At 38.1% G+C, this 22,202-nt stretch overlaps 3 protein-coding genes across 3 annotated transcripts; all 3 read left to right on the forward strand.

Moving 5' to 3' along the window:
• Nucleotides 1-1,398: 1,398 nt before the first annotated feature.
• On the forward strand, nucleotides 1,399-4,087 carry LOC18025415 (proteasome subunit alpha type-3). Its single transcript, XM_006408525.2, has 10 exons — nucleotides 1,399-1,636; nucleotides 1,774-1,813; nucleotides 2,129-2,212; nucleotides 2,336-2,409; nucleotides 2,698-2,784; nucleotides 2,874-2,958; nucleotides 3,063-3,109; nucleotides 3,475-3,540; nucleotides 3,690-3,780; nucleotides 3,858-4,087. Exons 1-10 carry the CDS (start codon nucleotides 1,533-1,535, stop codon nucleotides 3,927-3,929), a joined length of 750 nt encoding a protein of 249 aa, XP_006408588.1. The 5' UTR covers nucleotides 1,399-1,532; the 3' UTR covers nucleotides 3,930-4,087.
• Nucleotides 4,088-10,245: 6,158 nt separating this feature from the next.
• Nucleotides 10,246-13,069, forward strand: LOC112089258. Its single transcript, XM_024160326.1, has 2 exons — nucleotides 10,246-13,002; nucleotides 13,064-13,069. Exons 1-2 carry the CDS (start codon nucleotides 10,246-10,248, stop codon nucleotides 13,067-13,069), a joined length of 2,763 nt encoding a protein of 920 aa, XP_024016094.1.
• Nucleotides 13,070-18,267: 5,198 nt separating this feature from the next.
• Nucleotides 18,268-20,394, forward strand: LOC112089259. Its single transcript, XM_024160328.1, has 4 exons — nucleotides 18,268-18,801; nucleotides 18,912-19,159; nucleotides 19,223-20,071; nucleotides 20,187-20,394. Exons 1-4 carry the CDS (start codon nucleotides 18,268-18,270, stop codon nucleotides 20,392-20,394), a joined length of 1,839 nt encoding a protein of 612 aa, XP_024016096.1.
• Nucleotides 20,395-22,202: the final 1,808 nt, after the last annotated feature.

Here is a 22,202-nt window from a genome sequence, read left to right on the forward strand (position 1 = left end):
AACTTAATATTATTATTAATAAAAAATATATAAAAGAATAAAGAAATTATGTATAAAATTTCCATTAACAACAAAAAAATTAAAATAATATTAAATTAAGAACATTTCTTAAACAAAATACCAATTTACTTAGATATAAATTAATATGCAATCAATTAAGGAAAGAAAGTAAAATTTAACATTTTTTCGGTTTTCTTATAAAACTGATATAAAAAGAATAAAATTGAAGATGATGAAAATAAATCTTATTTTCTTTCATTAGAGAAAAAAACATATATTAATTTTTTTGTGTCAATACTATTTTTATTAAGTAGTAATTGATTATTTTTTAACAGTTTTAGTTATTTTTTAGTATACTAACCTACAAGCATTAGAAGAATTTAAAAATATTTATACGAGTTGAAATTATAAAAAAAATTAAAATAATATTTACTATAACATAAAAAACACATATATTAATATGTGGAGATAATTGGTGGGTAAAAAAAATGGTGGTTAAACATAATTTAAAGGTGACAATAAGTTTGTGAAATATATTTTAGTATATACCAAAAAATTAATTTAATAGTTTATTAAGGGGTAATTAAAAGCTATCAAGTATAATTTGTACTCATTAAAACAGTAAAATAAGGAAAAAAATTTTGTTTTTCTTGGTTGTCAATAAAAAATTATTTAAAAGTTATTACATACATTATGTTACTTGACAAGAGCTTGGTATTTAGCAATCTAAGATAAATTGACAAATATTTATACTGAATTCATCGATCTTTGTGATTTGAAATTAATTTCAAATTTTATTTTATATTGATTTACTGTCATAGTTTAAAATATATAAAAGAAAAATTTTTGTTTATTAGTTTGTTTTTAGTTTTAGAATAAATCATAAATTTGTATCGACTAAACTAGCTAAGGAAAGGGAATAATTTTTAACTTTATTTTTTCTATTAAAAAACATATATAACAAGGATGCAACTGATGAACAAAAAATATTTTTTTGACTAATAAGTAATATATAGTACTTTATCTTCGTATTAATATTAATTAAGTACTATTTAATTAGTTTGTTATATTTTAGGTTGGTTTTAAAAAATGTTAAGCATTCGACAAAATAATATGTTTTTAAAATGACACATATATAAATTTAAATAAGATCGTTGAAATCTCAAAATGTATATATAAATTCTGTGATTGAAACTGAATTAATAAATTTAATTACAACAAATTAAGATCTAAATAAATATAAATGCTTAATTATAATTTTTATCTATATAACGTGGATGTAAAATCTAGTTATTATGAGTAAAGCCCGATAGTAATGAATAATGAAGCCCGATATAAATCAACCCACCCGAAAAAATCACCCCACCCGCTAATACGACCCGGATCGATATCCAGGCCAGAGTCGGAGCACTTAGAAAGCTTTTGGCTTCTCTTCTGGCTTGAGAACAAAGAAAACCCCATTCTCCGATCCTGCTTAAAACGCTGCTCTAGGACGAAGAAAGAGGAGGAAGAAGAAGTAAGAGTCAACAAAAATGAGTAGCATTGGAACTGGATACGATCTCTCTGTCACGACCTTCTCTCCCGATGGCCGTGTTTTCCAGATCGAGTACGCCGCAAAAGCTGTCGACAACAGTGGGTCAGTGTTTACTTCTCTCGATTTCTTCCTTCTGTCTTTTTGTTGAGATCGGATTTTGCTTTTGAACTTTGAGATTCGGCTATGGAAATCATCCCCTACGAATTAGGGTTTTTTAAGCCCGGCTTTCTCTTTCGCAGAACTGTTGTTGGAATCAAGTGCAAGGACGGGATTGTAATGGTTTGATTCTCATCCTCCCTCTTTAATTTTTATCTTACTTTGTTACTTTCTTCAGAGTGTAATAATTGATTCGCTTAGACTTGGATCATACCTGGAACAATGATAGATGAAATTTTCTCGATTTAATCATTAAATTCAGTCTAAATGTAGTATTTTGTTCTTTGAGTTCTTGAGTTCATGCTTGTTTATCAGATTCGTAGCTTTAATTTTACATTAACCCTTTGAAACATTGATAGTTTGGGTTTCTGAGGAGGTTTACGCGGATTCGGTAAAGGAATGTCCTTTACTTAAGTGTTTATCTTTTGGTGGCTTTAGGGTGTGGAGAAACTTATTGCGTCGAAGATGATGCTACCTGGATCCAACCGTAGAATCCATTCTGTTCATCGTCACGCTGGCATGGTAATCGCCTTAACTTGTTGGGAAATTAGCTTTTATAAGGATATTTACAGCTTTAGTTTCTCCTGTTATCACTGTGTATTGTCTTTTCATTCGTTTGAGCCTTTCTCTTCCTGTTCATGTCAGGCTGTTGCTGGGCTTGCAGCTGATGGGAGGCAAATTGTTGCACGTGCTAAATCTGAAGCGAGAAGTTATGAGAGGTATTCGATGAAAGCTTCGAATTGATTTTATTAACTTCTGCTGTTAAAGTTGTTTCCTTAGGCTTATTACTATGAAAGTACTGTTCTACTCCTATAACTTATCTTAAGCGGAAATTACTCATAGTCAAAATTTAGAAATTCGTTTCTCTGCACTTTCTTAGATTGGATATCAAAATATATGAGCATAAGATGTCAATGTGTATTTTATCCATCCGCCCTGCATTACTTTGCATAGTTCAACTTTGACTGAGTGTGCAGCTAACTCTATTCTCTCTCGTGATAATTTAGTGTATATGGTGATGCTGTACCTGTGAAGGAGCTTTCAGAACGTGTTGCAAGTTACGTACATCTATGTACCCTGTATTGGTGGCTCAGGTTTGCGCAATATTCTACCTCTTTGATAACCTCCTAAGCATTTCTCCTACTTGAATGAGTTATAAGAAAATGATTTTATTTTTTTGAAGGCCTTTTGGCTGTGGGGTCATTCTTGGAGGTTATGATAAAGATGGACCCCAGTTGTACATGATTGAACCATCAGGCATATCATACGTAAGTCTTCTTTTTTTTTTTGGTCTACTCGTCGATATGTCATTTTGAATAGAGATGCGTCTTTACGTTTTACGTCTGTCATCATATGGATTCGTTTCCTGCAGAGATACTTCGGTGCGGCCATTGGCAAAGGAAAACAAGCTGCTAAAACGTAAGCTCTACTGTGTAAATGTCATTGGTATATTCATAGTATGCTCTGTGGTCCTCTTGTAGTTGTTATGTGTAGGAACTTAGGTATCCGTAGTACCGCGAGGATTGATCAATTCAACTTATCTAAACCAGATTCTAACTACCTTCACAATTAATCAGACAAATAAATAAAGAAAACATATAGGATCAGTGTAGTTTTTATGGTTGATGGGATTTATGATGATTCCGATTCATTAATGAATGGAGTACGAACTTTACCACAAATGTTTCTGAATTGAATAGTTTTCGACTGCTTTGACCTGATGAAATTTTTTCCCTAAAGGTGTTGTTCATAGAAGTGGTCTGATGGATCAAAATTTCTTGCAGGGAAATTGAGAAGTTGAAATTATCTGAGATGACATGCAAAGAAGGTGTTATTGAAGTGGCGAAAATGTGAGTTTTGCTTGCTTCTCATGTCCTCGTTTCAGTAATAAACTCTTGCGGTTCTATTCTGTAGTAAGGGAGCTTCTATGCAACCGTGCTTCTGAATCCTCTCAGAGGTTCATTTTATAGGAAGATCTTATGTGACTTTCCATTTGCAGCATTTACAAGCTACACGATGAAGCCAAAGACAAGGCCTTTGAATTGGAAATGAGCTGGATATGTGAGGAGTCAAAACGAGAGCATCAGAAGGTAACAAATCGTATAAATTCTGCTTATTGATGAGTTTAAAGAAAAGTTTATAAACCATAAAATTGGATTCATTGCAGGTCCCTGATGATCTTCTGGAAGAAGCTAAGACTGCTGCGAAAACTGCGCTCGAGGAGATGGATGCTGACTAAAACTGAGAGGAAGTGTGTTAAATTAGATCTGTCTAAGGCATCGTTTGGTGTTTCTTTTGTAAACTTTGAATGTTTCTTTATGATTTTTGTCTCGAGGGACAGTTGTTGCAGTATCTCATGAACCTTTTGGGCTCTTTTTTATCTTATTGCTATCAACAGTGGCTTCAATAACTCTCAAGGGACAAATATTGCAGTTTCTTATAAATCTCTTTTCATTGAGGTTGAAAATTTGAACCATCAATGCTACTCAGAGGTTAACAAATTGATTTCAGTGGCAATTCTGCCAATATTAATATTTTAAATCCAAATGTATTTTCAAAAATAAAATTTATTTTGTTAGTTGATCAAAGAATTACCTACGTTACATTCCTAATGGTTTTTTTTGTCCTAAGATAATAATGGGTAAGATTTTTTTTGTTTTTGAGGTGTACAATCAATAGCAATCAACTATAGGCCAAACTTAAACTATAATAAGGGAGATATATGTAAAAAAAATGTAAAGTTAATTATTAGTGTTAATTATTTTTTACCTGAATCGAAATCTACATTAGTAATGTATTCTTAAATTACAGTATTTTTTTAATGATTGTTAAGAGAGGAAAAAACTATGAAAATTGTTAAACTATGAAAAAAACAAATATATAACTGCTAACACAAAAGCTAACAATTTACCTGATATATATTTTGTTTTTTATTTATTTTTTTATAAAATAGCAGGTTATTATATTCTTAAAACTAATTTCTATTTATATTCTCAGTTTTTCCAAAAATAATTATGCTTTTATCTAAATTAAGTTTCCTTTAATTATGTGACATGATTTTTTTTGTAAATTGTTAATTTTTTTTTCGAAGATTTTATTAAATAATGTTTAGCGAAATTTTGGTCCTTTCATAGGAACAAGTACTCTGATGTGATACTGAGCAGCATCAAGAAAGGAGAGCTTGAACCAGAGCATGAAGCTAAAGATAAGCTTGTAGCCGAGAGATATTGGTCTAAAAACAAAGGAGCTAAGGCTAATAAGCTCAAGGAAGACATTGGCGAGAAACCTACTTATCTATGGAACAAAGAAGATCGCTTGAGCCCGGCTGGAGAAGATGGATCACAAACCACACTGGTTTTGATTCAGGCTCAAGAAGATCAACAATTGGGTAAGTGGCCCAGTTGTACTCTTTTTCCCTTACCTTTGGTTTTGTCCCAATGGGTTTTCCAAAGGAAGGTTTTTAAGGAGGCAATGGTGTCTACTTCTCTCAAGGCCCAATTGTTGATTCAAGGACTTAAGCCCAAGACAAATTTCGTCCAAGGGAAGTTCAAGAGGCTGGAGAAGTGACTTGAAGAGTTATTCAAACTTTGCATTTATTTCCTTGTCATTTTCGAGTTTGCCTTGTTTTTCTACATTTCTTCTCTTTAAATAATCTTGTAATCTCTTATGAGAACTCATCCTGGATTAGATCATCAAACTTTTATCAAATAAACTCTCTCTTTCTCTTTATCAAACTTGGACGAAATCCTTTGTCTCTTTGAGAGTGATTCGCTGCTTCTGCAGCATCTTTATCATCTCTATTCTCTTTGTTTTATCCTGAGAGTGAATCGCTGCTTCTGCAGCATCTTTTTCATTTCTCTTCTATCTCTTGTGATCAAATTAAACTCTGAACAGCAACCTGATCTATTCATCTCTTCAAACAGAAGTTCATTCCGCAAGCTTCTGTCCCTGATCTATCTCTTACCAAGCTTCTGAGTGCCGATCCTTGGGAGGATCACATCAAGTGGTATCAGAGCACACTTAGAAGTTTCTTTGGTAGTCTCTATCCTTTCTCATCTATTTAATTTCGTGTCTGCATCTGTTCAACTTCTATTTTCGTTTTAGTTCTCTTCAGAAAAAAGAAAACCCATAAAAATCATTTTAGATCTGTTTAGTTTGCATCATAAGCCTCTAAATCTAGTGTTGTTTGCCTCTGCATCACGTATTTCATCCCTAGGTTTTGTTTTGTCTTTTCATCTTCTCCACATCAGATCTGCTCATATTAGTTTGTCCATTCAGTTTCTATTATCAGATCTCATCATCGGCCATATCTGTGCTTGTTTAAAAATCAACCGATCACATTCTAGGGCTTTTGATAGATTTCTTGTGTCACACGAAGAGTCACTTCTGCATTTTGGTCTATTGTGAGAACTAGTTACTGGTCTTGTTTTCTGTTTTGTTTTTCAGGTCACAATGAGTGAAGAGCAAGGAGACAACAGCAACAATAGCAACAAACTCTTTATGGAAGCTATGATGGCTCGGTTTGAGCAACTGATAAAAACTCAAGCAGAAGAACTACATCAGCGAATTGATCAGCTACAAGGAGAACCTAATCCAAGGGGGATTCAAGAAAGAAATACCAATGGAGTTCATGTCCAGCAGAGACAGCCTAGAAATGATGTTGGTGATGATAATTCTTCACAAGGCAGTCCAAGACGTGGAAGAGGAGTAAGAGAACGTGTTGATGATGACATGAGAGGCATGAAGCTGAAAGTTCCTCCTTTTCATGGCAAGAATGATCCAGACGCTTATCTGGAATGGGAGAAGAAGGTCGAGATGATCTATGATTGTCAAGAGTATTCAGATCTCAAGATGGTGAAGCTAGCTGCTACAGAGTTTTATGGTTATGCCATAAACTGGTGGGATCAGATCACAACAAGCCGCAAACGCAATAGAGAGCCGCCTGTTGATACTTGGGATGAGTTGAAAGCACTCATGAGGAAGCGCTTTGTCCCTAGTCATTATCATCGAGAGCTACACCAGAGACTTAGGCGCTTGACTCAAGGAAACAACAGTGTGGAAGATTATTTTCAAGAAATGGAATCTCTGATGATCAAGGCTGGTATTGAAGAAGATGAAGAAGCAACCATCGCTAGGTTCTTGAGTGGGTTAAACCGAGAAGTTCAAGACAGAGTGGAGATGCAAACCTATGCTGATCTAGAGGAGATATATCACAAAGCCATTCTAGTCGAACAACAGCTCAAGAGGAGAGGATCTCGATTAACTTTTGGAGTTAGCTCATCTACGGCTAAACCAAGTCTTGCTAAAGAAGAAAAACCAAGTGCTGAGCCGGTGGTGTCCGCTAAATCATTCCCTGCTAAATCAGACTTCAAGGTCAAAACTGAATCATCAACTACTAGAGCTCGTGAGATAGTCTGCTTTAAGTGTCAAGGAAGAGGACACATCGCTAGTGAATGTCCTAACAAGAGAGTTCTGATTCTCTTGGACAATGGTGAGTACGAATCAGCAGATGAAAAAGAAATCTCAGATTCAGTGGAAGAGCATGAGGAGTATGCTGCTACAGGAGATCTTTTGATGATGAAAAAGATTCTAAACGTGCAAGCTAAGGCAGAAGAGGAAGCACAAAGACAGAACCTGTTTCACACAAGATGTCATGTGCAAGGCAAGGTGTGCAATCTCATCATCGATGGAGGAAGCTGCACCAATGTAGCAAGTGAATACATGGTTAATAAGCTTGGCTTGACCGTGAGGAAGCATCCTAAGCCATACAATTTGCATTGGCTCAATGATAAAGGTGAAATGCGAGTTAATAGCCAAGTATCGGTTTCTCTAACCCTTGGAAAGTATGAGGATGAAATTCTTTGTGATGTTCTACCTATGGAGGCAAGTCACATCCTGTTGGGAAGGCCATGGCAGTATGATAGACAAGTGACTCATGATGGCTCCACCAACAAGTATTCTTTTGAGTTCAAAGGCAGGAAGCACATTCTTGTTCCAATGACACCTTTCGAGATTTATCAAGATCAAAAGAAGAAAGGAAAACAGGCTGAGAACAACACCTACAAGCAATTAAACTTCCTTGCCAAATCTGGTAATATCCAAAGAACTCTAATCTCTCAATCATCTAGTCGTAAGTCTGCTTATAAAGAAACTCTTTTGAGTTTATCTAATGTTGCACCGGAGCTGCCAAGTGGAAGATCTTTTGTTTTGCAGGACTCTAAGGATGATTTTCTTAGGCCAACTGAACCTTTAGAAGATAAATACTGGAACAGAATTCAGTTTGGACAAATAGATTGCATCTTTCCTATGAAGAACCCATCCGAAGGCCTTATCTTCACCAAAAAGAGCCTTAAGGAAAAGGAGCTTGTAAACGATCAAACCACCACTGAAAAAGGAGCTGAAAACGAACAAGGAAAAGGGATGAGGGCTGGAGGACGTGTGGAACTTGAACACTCTGACCTCAAGGATCCTAGGAAGCATGGAACACCTCAAACTCCAATACAGATCACTGCCGAAACATACTTGCAAGGTAAGCATTATCCGAATTCAAGTTCTAATGGTTCTAACTTAGCTTTGTTCTTGGCAGATGGTCCTGGTTTGAGGACAAATCCTTTTCAACTGGGGGAGTATGATGTGATACTGAGCAGCATCAAGAAAGGAGAGCTTGAAACAGAGCATGGAGCTAAGGATCAGCTTGTAGCCGAGAGATATTGGTCTAAAAACAAAGGAGCTAAGGCTAATAAGCTCAAGGAAGGCATTGGCGAGATACCTACTTATCTATGGAACAAAGAAGATCGCTTGAGCCCGGCTGGAGAAGATGGATCACAAACCACACTGGTTTTGATTCAGGCTCAAGAAGATCAACAATTGGGTAAGTGGCCCAGTTGTACTCTTTTTCCCTTACCTTTGGTTTTGTCCCAATGGGTTTTCCAAAGGAAGGTTTTTAAGGAGGCAATGGTGTCTACTTCTCTCAAGGCCCAATTGTTGATTCAAGGACTTAAGCCCAAGACAAATTTCGTCCAAGGGAAGTTCAAGAGGCTGGAGAAGTGACTTGAAGAGTTATTCAAACTTTGCATTTATTTCCTTGTCATTTTCGAGTTTGCCTTGTTTTTCTACATTTCTTCTCTTTAAATAATCTTGTAATCTCTTATGAGAACTCATCCCGGATTGGATCATCAAACTTTTATCAAATAAACTCTCTCTTTCTCTTTATCAAACTTGTACGAAATCCTTTGTCTCTTTGAGAGTGATTCGCTGCTTCTGCAGCATCTTTATCATCTCTATTCTCTTTGTTTTATCCTGAGAGTGAATCGCTGCTTCTGCAGCATCTTTTTCATTTCTCTTCTATCTCTTGTGATCAAATTAAACTCTGAACAGCAACCTGATGATATGATCTTGGATAGCATCAATAACAAGTGGGAACCAGATGGAGAACCGCAGGAAGCTAAGGAACTGAGGAGTAAAGACAAGGATCAGGAAACGGAACAAGAAGACCCTTTGCTCATTACAAAAGGTCCCATGACCCGAGCAAAGGCTAAGAGGCTCAAGGAAGCTGTTGGGGAAATACTTAAGCAAGGAACGCTTGTGGAGCAGAAGGGAAAAGAGATGGGCACAACTACACTAGTTGTGATCCAAGTCCGAGAAGGCTAATGGGCTTGTGATCCAACTATGTACTCTTTTTCCCTATCTCAAGTTTTTTCACAATGGGTTTTCTTGAGATAGGTTTTTAATGAGGCATAGTTTGGATCACCTCACATCTAAGCCCATCAGCCGAGTCCAAAGAAGAAGAAGAGGAGCGTGTGAATAAGAGTTCGAATTCAAACTTGGCCAGCTTTCAAGGAACTAGTTCCTAGACACTTTAATGCTTTGAAGACTCACATGTGTTTCTCTTTATATTCGTTTGTAAACTCTCTTTGGAAACTATCTTATCTTTAATCAAAATCTTTCTAAGTAAGATCAAACCCTGTTGTTGGTGTGTAATATCCTTCAAGTCCTTTCGATTCATCTTTGGTGTGTAATATCCTTAGTTGATTCGGAAACCATTCATCGAGGGTCTTCCGCAACCCTTGGAGTCTTATCTAAACCCACAAACCTTGATACAATTCGCTTGTGTGCAAGGCTATCCCCTTGATCCAGTTTAGTGAGTGTCGATTTCAGGGAGAATCTTATTAAGTGGTATCAGAGCAAGCACTCAAACCGCTGGATCGTCGAAAACATCAGGTTGTATCTTTCCTTGTTGTTTTTCGATTTTTTTTGAGTTTACAAAGCTTGATCATCATCACCGTTTATTCGACTTTGTTACTTGTGTTCTACTGCATCAAAATAACCTAGATTTATTAAGCAGGATCAAATATCTGAGATCTAGTTGCTATCAAATCGGATAGATCTAAGTGCCTTTTTAACTTCTAGGCTCGGATCTGTGTTTTGCAAATCTGACTTTTCGAATTCAAACTATCGATCATGATTTCTTGTGGATCACGAATAGTCACTTTTGTCTTGTAAAACGATCAGAGAATTGTTGCTAGTGATTCCGTGTTATCCTTGTGTCAGGAACAATGAGTGATCAACAGGAAGAGTCCAGTGCTAATGGTGTTAACAAGCTATACATGGAAGCAATGTTAGCCGAAGTTAAGAAGCTTGTGACCGTAAGCCTCGAGGAGTTTCGACAGGAGATTCAAGAACAGACCGAACCAAAAGCTAACAAGGAGAAGAGCAGAGATCTAGGGAAAGAACTTGAGGAGGTTTTGGAGCCGACTAGACCTCTCAGAGATGATGCGGCCACAGATTATTACGGTCTTCTTAGTAGTTGTTCAAGAGACAGTCGAAGAAGGCATAGGCGACGCAAGGAAGATCGAGTTCAAGAGGGTTTTGGAGGAGTTAAACTCAGGATCCCTCCTTTTCACGGCAAAAACGACCCTGATGCCTACTTAGAGTGGGAAAAGAAGATTGAATTGTTGTTCAATTGCCAACAATTCGCCGGGATTAATCGAGTAAAGATAGCCACTACCGAGTTCTACGACTATGCTCTTTGTTGGTGGGATCAGGTTGTTACGACTGGAAGAAGAAATCAGCAATTTCCGATTGATACTTGGGAAGAGATGAAATCTCTCATGAGGAAAAGGTTTGTGCCAAGTCATTACCATAGAGAATTGCACCAAAGACTTAGACGGCTCACACAAGGCAACCGGTCTGTTGAAGATTACTATCAAGATATGGAGACCTTGATGCTCCGAGCTGATATTCGAGAAGATGCTGAAGCTACCATGTCTCGTTTCTTAGGAGGATTGAACAGAGAAATTCAAGACAAGCTTGAGATGCAGCAATATGAGGAATTAGAAGATATGTTGCACAAGGCCATCCTAATAGAACAACAGCTCAAGAGGAGAAACACCAAAACCTTTTATGGAGCTGGGGGAATGCCTACTAAACCGAGATATTCTAGAGAGGAGAAGCCGAGCTCAGTATCAAAAGAAGAGAAGCCAGCTGGTGTCTCTAAAGAGGAACCTAAGTCATTCACTTCGGTATCAGATAACCGAAACAAAGCTATGGGATCAACAAGAACCAGAGACGTTAAGTGTTTCAAGTGTCTTGGTAGAGGGCATTACGCCAACGAGTGTTCAAATAAGAAGATCATGATACTCAAGGACGATGGCGAATGGGAATCAACAGCTGAGTCTGAAGCCGAGTCTCATTCTGAACATGAAGAGCTTCCTGCTCAAGGTTCTTTACTAGTATCAAGAAGATCTCTAAGCGTGCAAGCCAAAGCTATGGAAGAGGAGCAGCGAGAGAATTTGTTTCATAGCCGGTGCCTTGTACAAGGGAAAGTTTGTAGTCTCATAATAGATGGAGGTAGCTGCACCAACGTAGCAAGTCAAGAAATGGTTCAAAAGCTCAACCTAGCCACCGAGAAGCATCCCCGACCCTATAAGCTCAACTGGTTAAATAATGATGGGGAATTAAAGGTCAACAGCCGTGTCATGGTCCCTATTACTATTGGAGGATATGAAGACGAGATACAGTGTGACGTGTTGCCCATGGACGCAGGACACATACTTTTAGGCCGGCCATGGCAATCAGATCGAAAGGTTATTCATGATGGGTTTACTAACAAGTATTCCTTTATTTTTAAAGGCAGGAAGACAACCCTCATACCTTTGACGCCACAAGAAGTCTACCAGGATCAAATGCAGCTAAAGCAAAAGACGAAGCCGCCTACTAAAGCATCTAACTTCTACCTGAGGGCTGGTGATGTCAAAAGATCTCTTAGTACTAACCAACCGGTTCTTTTATTTGTGTTTAAGGAGGCTCTCACCAATATGACTAACCTCACACCGGTTTTGCCGAGTAAAATTCAAACTCTTTTGCAGGAATACAATGATGTCTTCCCTGAAGATAATCCTAAAGAGTTACCTCCTTTTAGAGGCATTGAACATCAGATTGATTTCATGCCTGGTGCTTCATTGCCTAATCGCCCTGCTTATAGAACTAATCCGGTTGAGACAAAAGAGTTACAAAGACAAGTCGATGAACTAATGGAGAAAGGACACATAAGAGAAAGCATGAGTCCTTGTGCTGTACCGGTTCTGCTTGTGCCTAAGAAAGATGGGAGCTGGCGAATGTGCGTAGATTGCAGAGCCATCAATAATATCACTGTAAAGTACCGCCACCCTATCCCTAGACTCGATGATATGTTGGATGAGTTGCATGGTTCTAATATATTCTCTAAAATTGACCTTAAAAGTGGATATCATCAGATTAGAATGAAAGAAGGAGATGAGTGGAAAACTGCATTTAAGACTAAGCATGGCTTATATGAATGGCTTGTTATGCCATTTGGGTTAACTAATGCACCTAGTACATTCATGAGGTTGATGAATCATGTCCTTCGAGCATTCATAGGGGTCTTTGTAGTTGTCTATTTCGATGATATCCTTGTCTATAGCAAGAATCTAGACGAACATATAATGCACTTGAGAGCTGTTCTAGATGAGCTGAGAAAGGAAAAGCTATATGCCAATCTAAAGAAATGCACTTTTGGAACAGATAACCTTGTCTTTTTAGGTTTTGTTGTAAGTGCAGATGGCGTTAAGGTGGATGAAGAGAAAATCAAGGCCATCAAAGACTGGCCAACCCCTAAGACTGTCGGCGAAGTTAGAAGTTTCCATGGCCTGGCCGGGTTCTATAGGAGATTCGTCAGAGATTTCAGCACTATAGCCGCCCCTCTTACAGAAGTTATCAAAAAAGATGTGGGATTCCAATGGGGAGAAGCTCAAGAAGCCGCATTTGAAGCTTTGAAGCATAAGCTTACTAATGCACCTCTATTATCTTTACCTGATTTCCTTAAAACTTTTGAAATAGAATGTGATGCTTCAGGTATAGGAATTGGAGCTGTGCTAATGCAGGACAAGAAACCGATTGCTTTCTTTAGTGAAAAGCTTAGAGGAGCCACTCTCAATTACCCAACCTACGACAAAGAATTATACGCTTTGGTCAGGGCTTTACAAACATGGCAACATTACTTGTGGCCCAAGGAGTTTGTCATTCATACCGATCATGAATCCCTCAATCATCTTAAAGGACAGCAAAAGCTTAATAAGAGGCACGCGAGGTGGGTTGAATTCATTGAGACATTTCCTTATGTCATCAAATACAAGAAAGGTAAGGACAATGTAGTTGCCGATGCATTGTCTCGAAGGTACACTCTACTCTCTACTCTTGATGCTAAACTTCTTGGTTTTGAACAACTTAAACTTCTGTACTCAACTGATTCGGATTTTCGAACTATTTATGAGTCTTGTGCTAAGTTTGCTTCGGGTTATTACCATAGACAAGAGGGATTCCTTTTCTTTCATAATCGTTTGTGTATCCCTAATTGTTCTATTCGAGACTTGTTAGTCAGGGAAGCTCATGGAGGAGGACTCATGGGTCATTTTGGTATAGCCAAAACCTTGAAAGTATTACAAGATCATTTTCACTGGCCTCACATGAAGAGGGACGTTGAGCGAGTTTGCTCAAGATGTGCAACCTGTAAGCAAGCTAAAGCTAAGGTTCAGTCCAACGGTTTGTATACACCTTTACCAATTCCTTATCATCCTTGGACTGATATATCAATGGATTTCGTGCTTGGATTGCCTAGAACTAGGACTGGAAAGGATTCGATCTTTGTTGTAGTTGATAGGTTCTCTAAAATGGCGCATTTTATTGCATGTAACAAGACTGATGATGCATCGCATGTAGCTAATCCGTTCTTTAGGGACATTGTTCGAATACATGGTATGCCTAGGACCATAGTATCTGATCGAGATACCAAGTTCTTAAGCTACTTTTGGAAAACTTTATGGTCTAAGCTAGGTACAAAGCTCTTGTTTTCCACTACTTGTCATCCACAGACTGATGGATAAACTGAAGTAGTGAATAGAACATTGTCTACCTTGTTGCGAGCATTGATTAAAAAGAATCTTAAGGCATGGGAAGACTGTTTGCCTCATGTAGAATTCGCATATAACCATTCAGTGCATTCAGCTACTAAATTCTCGCCATTTGAAATTGTTTATGGCTTTAATCCTTTGTCGCCTTTGGATCTAACCTCTCTTCCTTTGAGTGAAAGAACTAGCCTAGATGGAAAGAAAAGAGCAGAGCTTGTTAAACAGATCCACGAGAAGGCCAGAGCTAACATAGAGGAGAAAACAAAGCAATATGTCAAGCACGCTAACAAAAGCCGACGCAAGCTTACCTTTGAAAAGGGAGATCTCGTTTGGGTGCACCTAAGGAAGGAGAGGTTTCCAGCAGAAAGAAAGTCTAAGCTGATGCCAAGAGTGGATGGACCCTTTGAGATAATTAGAAGGATCAATGATAACGCTTATCAACTTGATCTCCAAGGTAAGTATAAGATAAGTTCTTCTTTCAACATTTCTGACTTGATTCCTTATTTTGCAGATGATCCAGATTTGAGGACAAATCCTTTTCAAGAAGAGGGGGATGATATGATCTTGGATAGCATCAATAACAAGTGGGAACCAGATGGAGAACCGCAGGAAGCTAAGGAACTGAGGAGTAAAGAAAAGGATCAGGAAACGGAACAAGAAGACCCTTTGCTCATTACAAAAGGTCCCATGACCCGAGCAAAGGCTAAGAGGCTCAAGGAAGCTGTTGGGGAAATACTTAAGCAAGGAACGCTTGTGGAACAGAAGGGAAAAGAGATGGGCACAACTACACTAGTTGTGATCCAAGTCCGAGAAGGCTAATGGGCTTGTGATCCAACTATGTACTATTTTTCCCTATCTCAAGTTTTGTCCCAATGGGTTTTCTTGAGATAGGTTTTTAATGAGGCATAGTTTGGATCACCTCACATCTAAGCCCATCAGCCGAGTCCAAAGAAGAAGAAGAGGAGCGTGTGAATAAGAGTTCGAATTCAAACTTGGCCAGCTTTCAAGGAACTAGTTCCTAGACACTTTAATGCTTTGAAGACTCACATGTGTTTCTCTTTATATTCGTTTGTAAACTCTCTTTGGAAACTATCTTATCTTTAATCAAAATCTTTCTAAGTAAGATCAAACCCTGTTGTTGGTGTGTAATATCCTTCAAGTCCTTTCGATTCATCTTTGGTGTGTAATATCCTTAGTTGATTCGGAAACCATTCATCGAGGGTCTTCCGCAACCCTTGGAGTCTTATCTAAACCCACAAACCTTGATACAATTCGCTTGTGTGCAAGGCTATCCCCTTGATCTAGTTTAGTGAGTGTCGATTTCAGGGAGAATCTTATTACCTGATCTATTCATCTCTTCAAACAGAAGTTCATTCCGCAAGCTTCTGTCCCTGATCTATCTCTTACCAAGCTTCTGAGTGCCGATCCTTGGGAGGATCACATCATACTCTCCTGCAAAACCGAAAACTATGTGAAAGCTCTGAAAATACGATAGAGGTGTGTTTTTCGAAGGTTCTCTGACGCTCAAATCAGAAAACAACCAAAAAGACTACTAAATGGCTAATCGGAGAGCAGAAAGAGATTGAAAAACTAAGGAAGGATAGTGGGCTAAGTGTTTCTGACAATGGTGGAATCAATTCGAGCCTTTACAGGTGATGGGCTTGTTGTAGTGAAACGAGAAAAAGAGAAGAGTTTGTTGGTGGAAGAGCTCCACGGCTTAGGAACCACCGTGGAGAAGAAGTGAAGAGATGGTCGGAATAGTGACCGGAAGACCTCAAGTGCTAGCGTTTAAGACTGACAAGCATCTAAAAAGATATTTTGAACCTTAAAATAGATAAAAAGAGTGTCCCCCTTCTTGTTAGAGAATGGATAAAATAACTATAGGATTTTACCTGGTCTGTGGATAGTGAATCGGACGGATCGGTCCACGACCCAACTTGACTAGGTTCGAATCTCGTGTTTGCGTCACACTTCTGACGCTCTCACCAACTTTTCTTAGCATGTTCTGCCTGCTACGAGATCGCTCTTTGGCGCGTGTCTATCGCTCTCAGTGTACAGGCTGGGTCGACGGTTTAGGCACGGTATATCTCTTGCTGAACCTATGCTTTTCCCTCTGGGTCCTGTGAAAGATCAGTGTCGCCTGACACATATAAGAAAGATGTATTAAATGTCAATCTCGTAGGTTTGTCAGGGTATGAGCAATCAAATCAGACTAAGATATATTTCTATTGTCAATGAAGGGAAATTTGAATAGTGTTTCCTGCTTATGGATTTACTCATACCTGGCCTGATCCCTTGATACTGGGACCGGGCTGCCGAGGTTGCTTAGATGGATGACTCCGCTCTCCGGGTACCTGTGCGGACCACTCTTCCTTATATCTCAAACCCTTATATATTACCAAGTTTAGGCATATGACATAGAGAAGGTGACCTCTCCTCCTCTTGACCACTCAGTTTCCAAACTCATGATGTCAGATACGAAGAATCCAAGAACAGATGGCCTATCGTGCCGGATCTCCCGAATCCGAATGGATTCAAGGCCCGGTGCTATATGCTTAGGTCGTATTAGGCTTACCTAATTTGGTCCAAAGAGACTATACCTGCAAAAAAACCATAGACATTACGTACATGCACGTGATTCGTCGTAGAAAGTATCGAATTTATCCCAACAAATAGGGGAAAAATTTTCGTCTACAGTAAGTAGTGATGATTTATTCTACCCTGCCCAAGTTATTTTCTCATACCAGCGGTGGTCCCCCTTCCTTTTAATGAAACATGTTATCCCCATATTACCCTTAATTGTGCATTAGGAAAATGAATAATTGACCAATGAGAATTAAGAATGTTCAGCCAATCATAAGTCTTGGTGGGAATTGTTGACCAATAGGAAAGAAAGATATTTCAGCCAATAAAAACATTTCAATGAAACTTGTTATCCCCATATTGCCCTTTTTGTCGACAATTCTATTAATGGAAAAGCCCAACAAGAAGCCCATTTCTCATATTGTTTGGGCAATAACTAAAATGAATAATTGGAATTCTTGATAATTTCAACCAATCAAAAGTGTTAGTTTCAACCAATCAAAAATGTTGGAGGAAAATGTCGACCAATAGGAAATAGCCAATTAAAACATTTCGGACCAAATTTTAAGCCAATCAGAAATCAGGTCGATTCTGGTCTTATTCTACTTTCCTGGGTTTGCTGAAATCAGAAAACTGGGTTTGCATGCAATATCTCCTCTCCACTTTAATTCAGGAAATTCGACGGGGTTTTTACGCTTTCATTCCAACGCCGAAGGACGAAAGTAAGTTTTTCTTCATCCTCGGCCTCTGTAATTTCTTGTGAAATCGCTAAATGAATGTTTTGCCTAGGAACAATTGAGTTTTGGATATAATTTCGATTTACAAAATAGGGCAATTCAGAATGGGGAGAGTTAATTTTTTTATTCACATTGGGTCGCATATTCCTTTTAATTGACTAGTGAGGTTTAATCGTAATGAGATTTAGTTTGTACACCAAATTCGCCGATTCAGGATAACTAGAACAATTGAGTTATAGTAGAAGTTTTCGTATAACTCGAAAAATTGGTATTAATGAGTTAAGTTGATATGCAGTGTATATATATATATATATATTTTTTAGAACACAATGATAACAAACATATTGTTTGATTATGGAGGACATTATTCATGTATCGATGATAAATGGATTTCAAGAGAAGGTTCCATGTACGGTATATTGTTTAAGACATCAGGCTTAGAGGAAATAAGCTATTTTGATTCAGTGGATAGGATATGCAAGAAGGTTGAGATAGGAGAATCATCCACAAAGTTGAAACTGAATTATATTCCCGTAGTAGTGCAAACGAAGAAACAGTGGTATATTTTAGATGACGATGATCTCGGTATCTATCTGACGTCGTTTGATAATGAGGGACGCAGAAGTGTCTTGTATGTAGAGGTCATCAATGTAGATGGAGTGTCTGAGGTGGCCGAGCAAGTTTCACGTGTAGAGAGGGTAAGTCCTGTTGTTGTGAATGTCAAGGAGGTGAGTGCAGCTAATGATATAGCGAGTGATGGCGTTTTTGTCGGCAATGCTGAGTTTAATGATGGTGCTATTGTTATTCAACAGAACAATAACATGTGCCAGTAATGGAGAATGACGAAGGTGTTAATCTATCTCGTGAAAATGAGGAAAACGGTGGAGATCAAGATGACATAAGTCAAACATATCGAATGCTTGATATTGTTGATCCTCCAGACTGTGTAGAAGAACAACGTATTCAACGTGAATGGGCAGACGGTTTGAAACTGAGAGTTGGTGCAGAGTTTACCTGTAAGCAGGATCTAATAGATTTAGTTTATAGAGGTTCTCATAAACATTGTTTTGGCATCACTGTACACAAGTCTGATAAGAAACGATATTATGTGAAATACGGTCAAGCTGAAACTGGATGTAACTGCTATATAAATGCCGCTAAGACAGCTCAGTCAAATATTTTCACGGTTAGAGTATATAGGAAAATGAATTCTTGCTCTCGGGCTTCTGCGTGTACTAGCAGCAAACGAAGGAAAGGCACATCTGGGTTAGTTGCAGGCGTTGTTAGTAAAACTTACCCAGGTCGATTAAAACCACCAACTCCTAGAGATACCATGGCTTTGGTTCAAACTAGAGGTCGTGTGGAGGTATCATACTAACGGCATAGAGAGGCAGACATAAAGCTATAAGTTATGTTCGTGGTACTCCAGAAGAGAGTTTCGAATATCTGCATTCGTATTTGTACATGCTGGAGCAGTTTAATCCTGGTACGACATCAAGTGTTGAAGTGGATGAGTTAGTAAGATTCAAGTACCTATTCGTCGCTCTGGGTCCTATCATAGAAGGGTTTGCGGCAATGAGGAAAGTGATAATTGTTGATGCAACTTTTTTGAAGAATGGATTTGGTGGATGCCTTGTATTTGCAACAGCTCAGGATCCGAATTTTCACTATTATCCCCTTTCTTTTGGGGTAGTTGATGCGGAAAAGAATGATAGTTGGAACTGGTTCTTCACTAAGCTTAAAACCCGTATACCTGACAGTTCTTAATTGGTGTTTGTTTCTGACAGGAATGTAAGCCTGATCAATGCAATAAGGGATATGTACCCGAAAGCTAAGCAAGATTATTGCATTTATCCTTTGGCCCAGAATGTGAAAGTGAACGTTCAGAGAGAGAGAAAGTTAGTTATAGGCAAGTTCATGGAAGTTGCGAGGAAGTGTACAGAGGCTGAGTTTCTTGTGGCTTATGGTCAACTGGCAGAAAGATATCAGGATGCAATTACGTATTTACGTAATAGTTTGCTTGAGGAAAAATGGGCAAGGTGCTATTTTCCGGAAGAAAGGTACAACATCGACACTAGTAATTGTGTAGAGTCTATGAACAGCGTGTTTGATGATGCGAGGAAGTATGCTTTATTATCTATGATGGATGCCATCTTGTCAAAGGTATCTGAGTGGTCTAACAAACATAGGAAGGAGGCTGCTACAGCACCTGGAGCACATAAACTGGTTCCCTATGTCGAAAATGTCTTACACATGAGAGTTAAAATTGCTCAGTCCTTAAATGTGACTGAGCTGAACTCGTTTCTGCTTGAATACGCTGTGGTCGGTGGAGATGAGAAGACTTATCTGGTGAACTTGAAAACCAAATCTTGTTCATGCAGATGTTTTGATATAGACAAATATCCTTGCGTTCATGCACTTGCCGCAGTGAGAATTTTTATGGCCAGGGAAGATAGAAATGAGGACATTCACTCGCATGATTTGTGCTCGAAGTATTATACTACTGAATTGTGGGCACTTGCATATGCCAAGACGGTATACCTTGTTCCTCATCGTTCACAATGGGTAATTCCAGATGATATCAAAAAGAAGACTGCCCCAAAACCACCTGAGGTCCCGAAAAAAGCTGGAAGAAGGTAACAGAGAAGATTTGCATCGGTTGGAGAGCGTGGGCCAAGGCCAAGTAATAAGCATAAGAAAAGGCAGGGTAATACTCAGGATGGAGTCGGGAATGCGCATGGTAATACTCAGGGGAATGAAGGCAGGTATGCTAGTAATCCTGAGGGGAAATGCGAATGGTAATACTCAAGGGAATGAAGGCAGGGATCCAAATTTCAATGCCAGTAATCCTGAGGGGAATGCGCAGGGTTATACTCATGGTGGAGACTGGTTTGCTTATTTTAATTGCAGTAATCCTGAGCGTAATACTCAGGGTGGATCTAGTATTCAGGACAGTTGACAATTTTAATTTATAATAGTATTAATAAATTGGTACAACTATGTGAGAATGTTCTGTTTCATTTCATATTAAATAGTTCATAGTAATACGGAGTTGACTAAACAGTTCATACTAAACAACAATAGAAAATTAGTTCATAGTAAAAAGAAGTTGACTACAAGCAGAATATGGAGTTTTTGACTAATCAATAACACAACGGATATGTAGCCATAACTAGTTCCAACGGATATGTAGCCATTCCCAGGTAGTAATCAGTTACAGAAGTAGTAAATTCTTCGCACATTGGTAATACATGTAGAGGAAGCAGAGCTCACAGCACTTGTTGTAGTACTGGAATCGACATGCAGGGAAATCGGTCAAGACTGCTGGCAGATATTGGAAACCATTATTCACCATTATCAACATAGTGTTCATTACTTGATCCCCCAGTTCTTCTATGTACATCATCCGTGATTTCCAACCATCGATACGGTCTAGGATCTCCAGGCCCCTTCGATAGAAACCATATGCGGGTGGGGCAGATTGCCATCATGACTGTCGCCGCATCAATTCCCGCCTTAGAGGCCCGGTTAAAAAAAGGCACCGAATTGTCGATCTCAACATCGAGAATCATCCTGCTCATGCCACGAAGGTACAAGGCGTATGGATTACCATGACTGACCACTGACTCAAAGAAATCCGGGGAGCGAGCAATTAAACGGGGGTGCTTAACGAATTCAGACAGGTTCAACACCTTGATGACTTCTGGATCTTTCAACATCTGGCTTAGAATCTTCGACGTAAAACCAAATGAAACAGCATCAGCAGCAGACTCTCTCTACCCTTACGAATATATCAATCAACACATCTCGTGGCTGGAAAAGCATGTTGTTTATCATTCTGACGAAATCTTAAAAGAGAGGGTTTTGAAATTTGAATAGATAAAGGAGAAAGATATCTTCAAATATGGATTTGAAATTTGAAATGGGGTGAAATAACGGAAACTATTACAAATGGATAAAAAAAATATATATATAAAAAAATCAGAAGCATTGTGAGAATGGAAAAAGACGTTACAGCTATGTTCTCACAAGAGTTAACAATTTTAATTTGTAATAGTATGAATAACTTGGTACAATTATGTTCAACTATTTTCAGCTCTTGGTTTTGGGTTTGCTTGTTCTCTCGTGCTAAAAATAAAGAAAACTCTATGTGTCCAATGCTTTTCTAACAATTATGGAAAACGAGTGAGAAATGTTCTGTTTCATTTCATCAGAAAATGAGCTTCCGTGAGAAATAGACACATATCAGTTACAATCAGTTACTTTTTACTTTATCAGATAAAAGGTTGTAGGCCAGACAGAGTAAGTGGAGTAGATGACTATACATTTATCAGACATGACATTTTTCAGACATTCTCAGTTAATATATTATTAAAATATATGAATATATTCTGTTTTGGTTCTAGGTTTCGGTATTTATCGGTTCGTTAAACCAATTTCAAATTACAATAACCATGAAATCGATTTCATGTACACCAAATGATATGAAATCGATTACATTCTCGTAGATTATATGCATAGTTATGTTATGATTAACATTTAAACTAGCCAAAATATGCAATTTATAAATCTTTGAACTTTATAACAAGTTTTCTCATAATACACATCATGTTCTATGAAGAGTTCACGATGAGTAACCACATAAGGCATCAAACAGAACGTAAAAAAGCGAAAACGAAATCTGATTACATGAAAATGATGGGCCAACAAATTAACTAGTACTTGTGAAAAGTTCAACTACATAATTTTTTTGGTTAAAATCGGAAA

Source organism: Eutrema salsugineum, unplaced genomic scaffold, assembly GCF_000478725.1.
Source record: "Eutrema salsugineum unplaced genomic scaffold, Eutsalg1_0 scaffold_12, whole genome shotgun sequence".
Classification (NCBI taxonomy): Eukaryota; Viridiplantae; Streptophyta; class Magnoliopsida; order Brassicales; family Brassicaceae; genus Eutrema; species Eutrema salsugineum.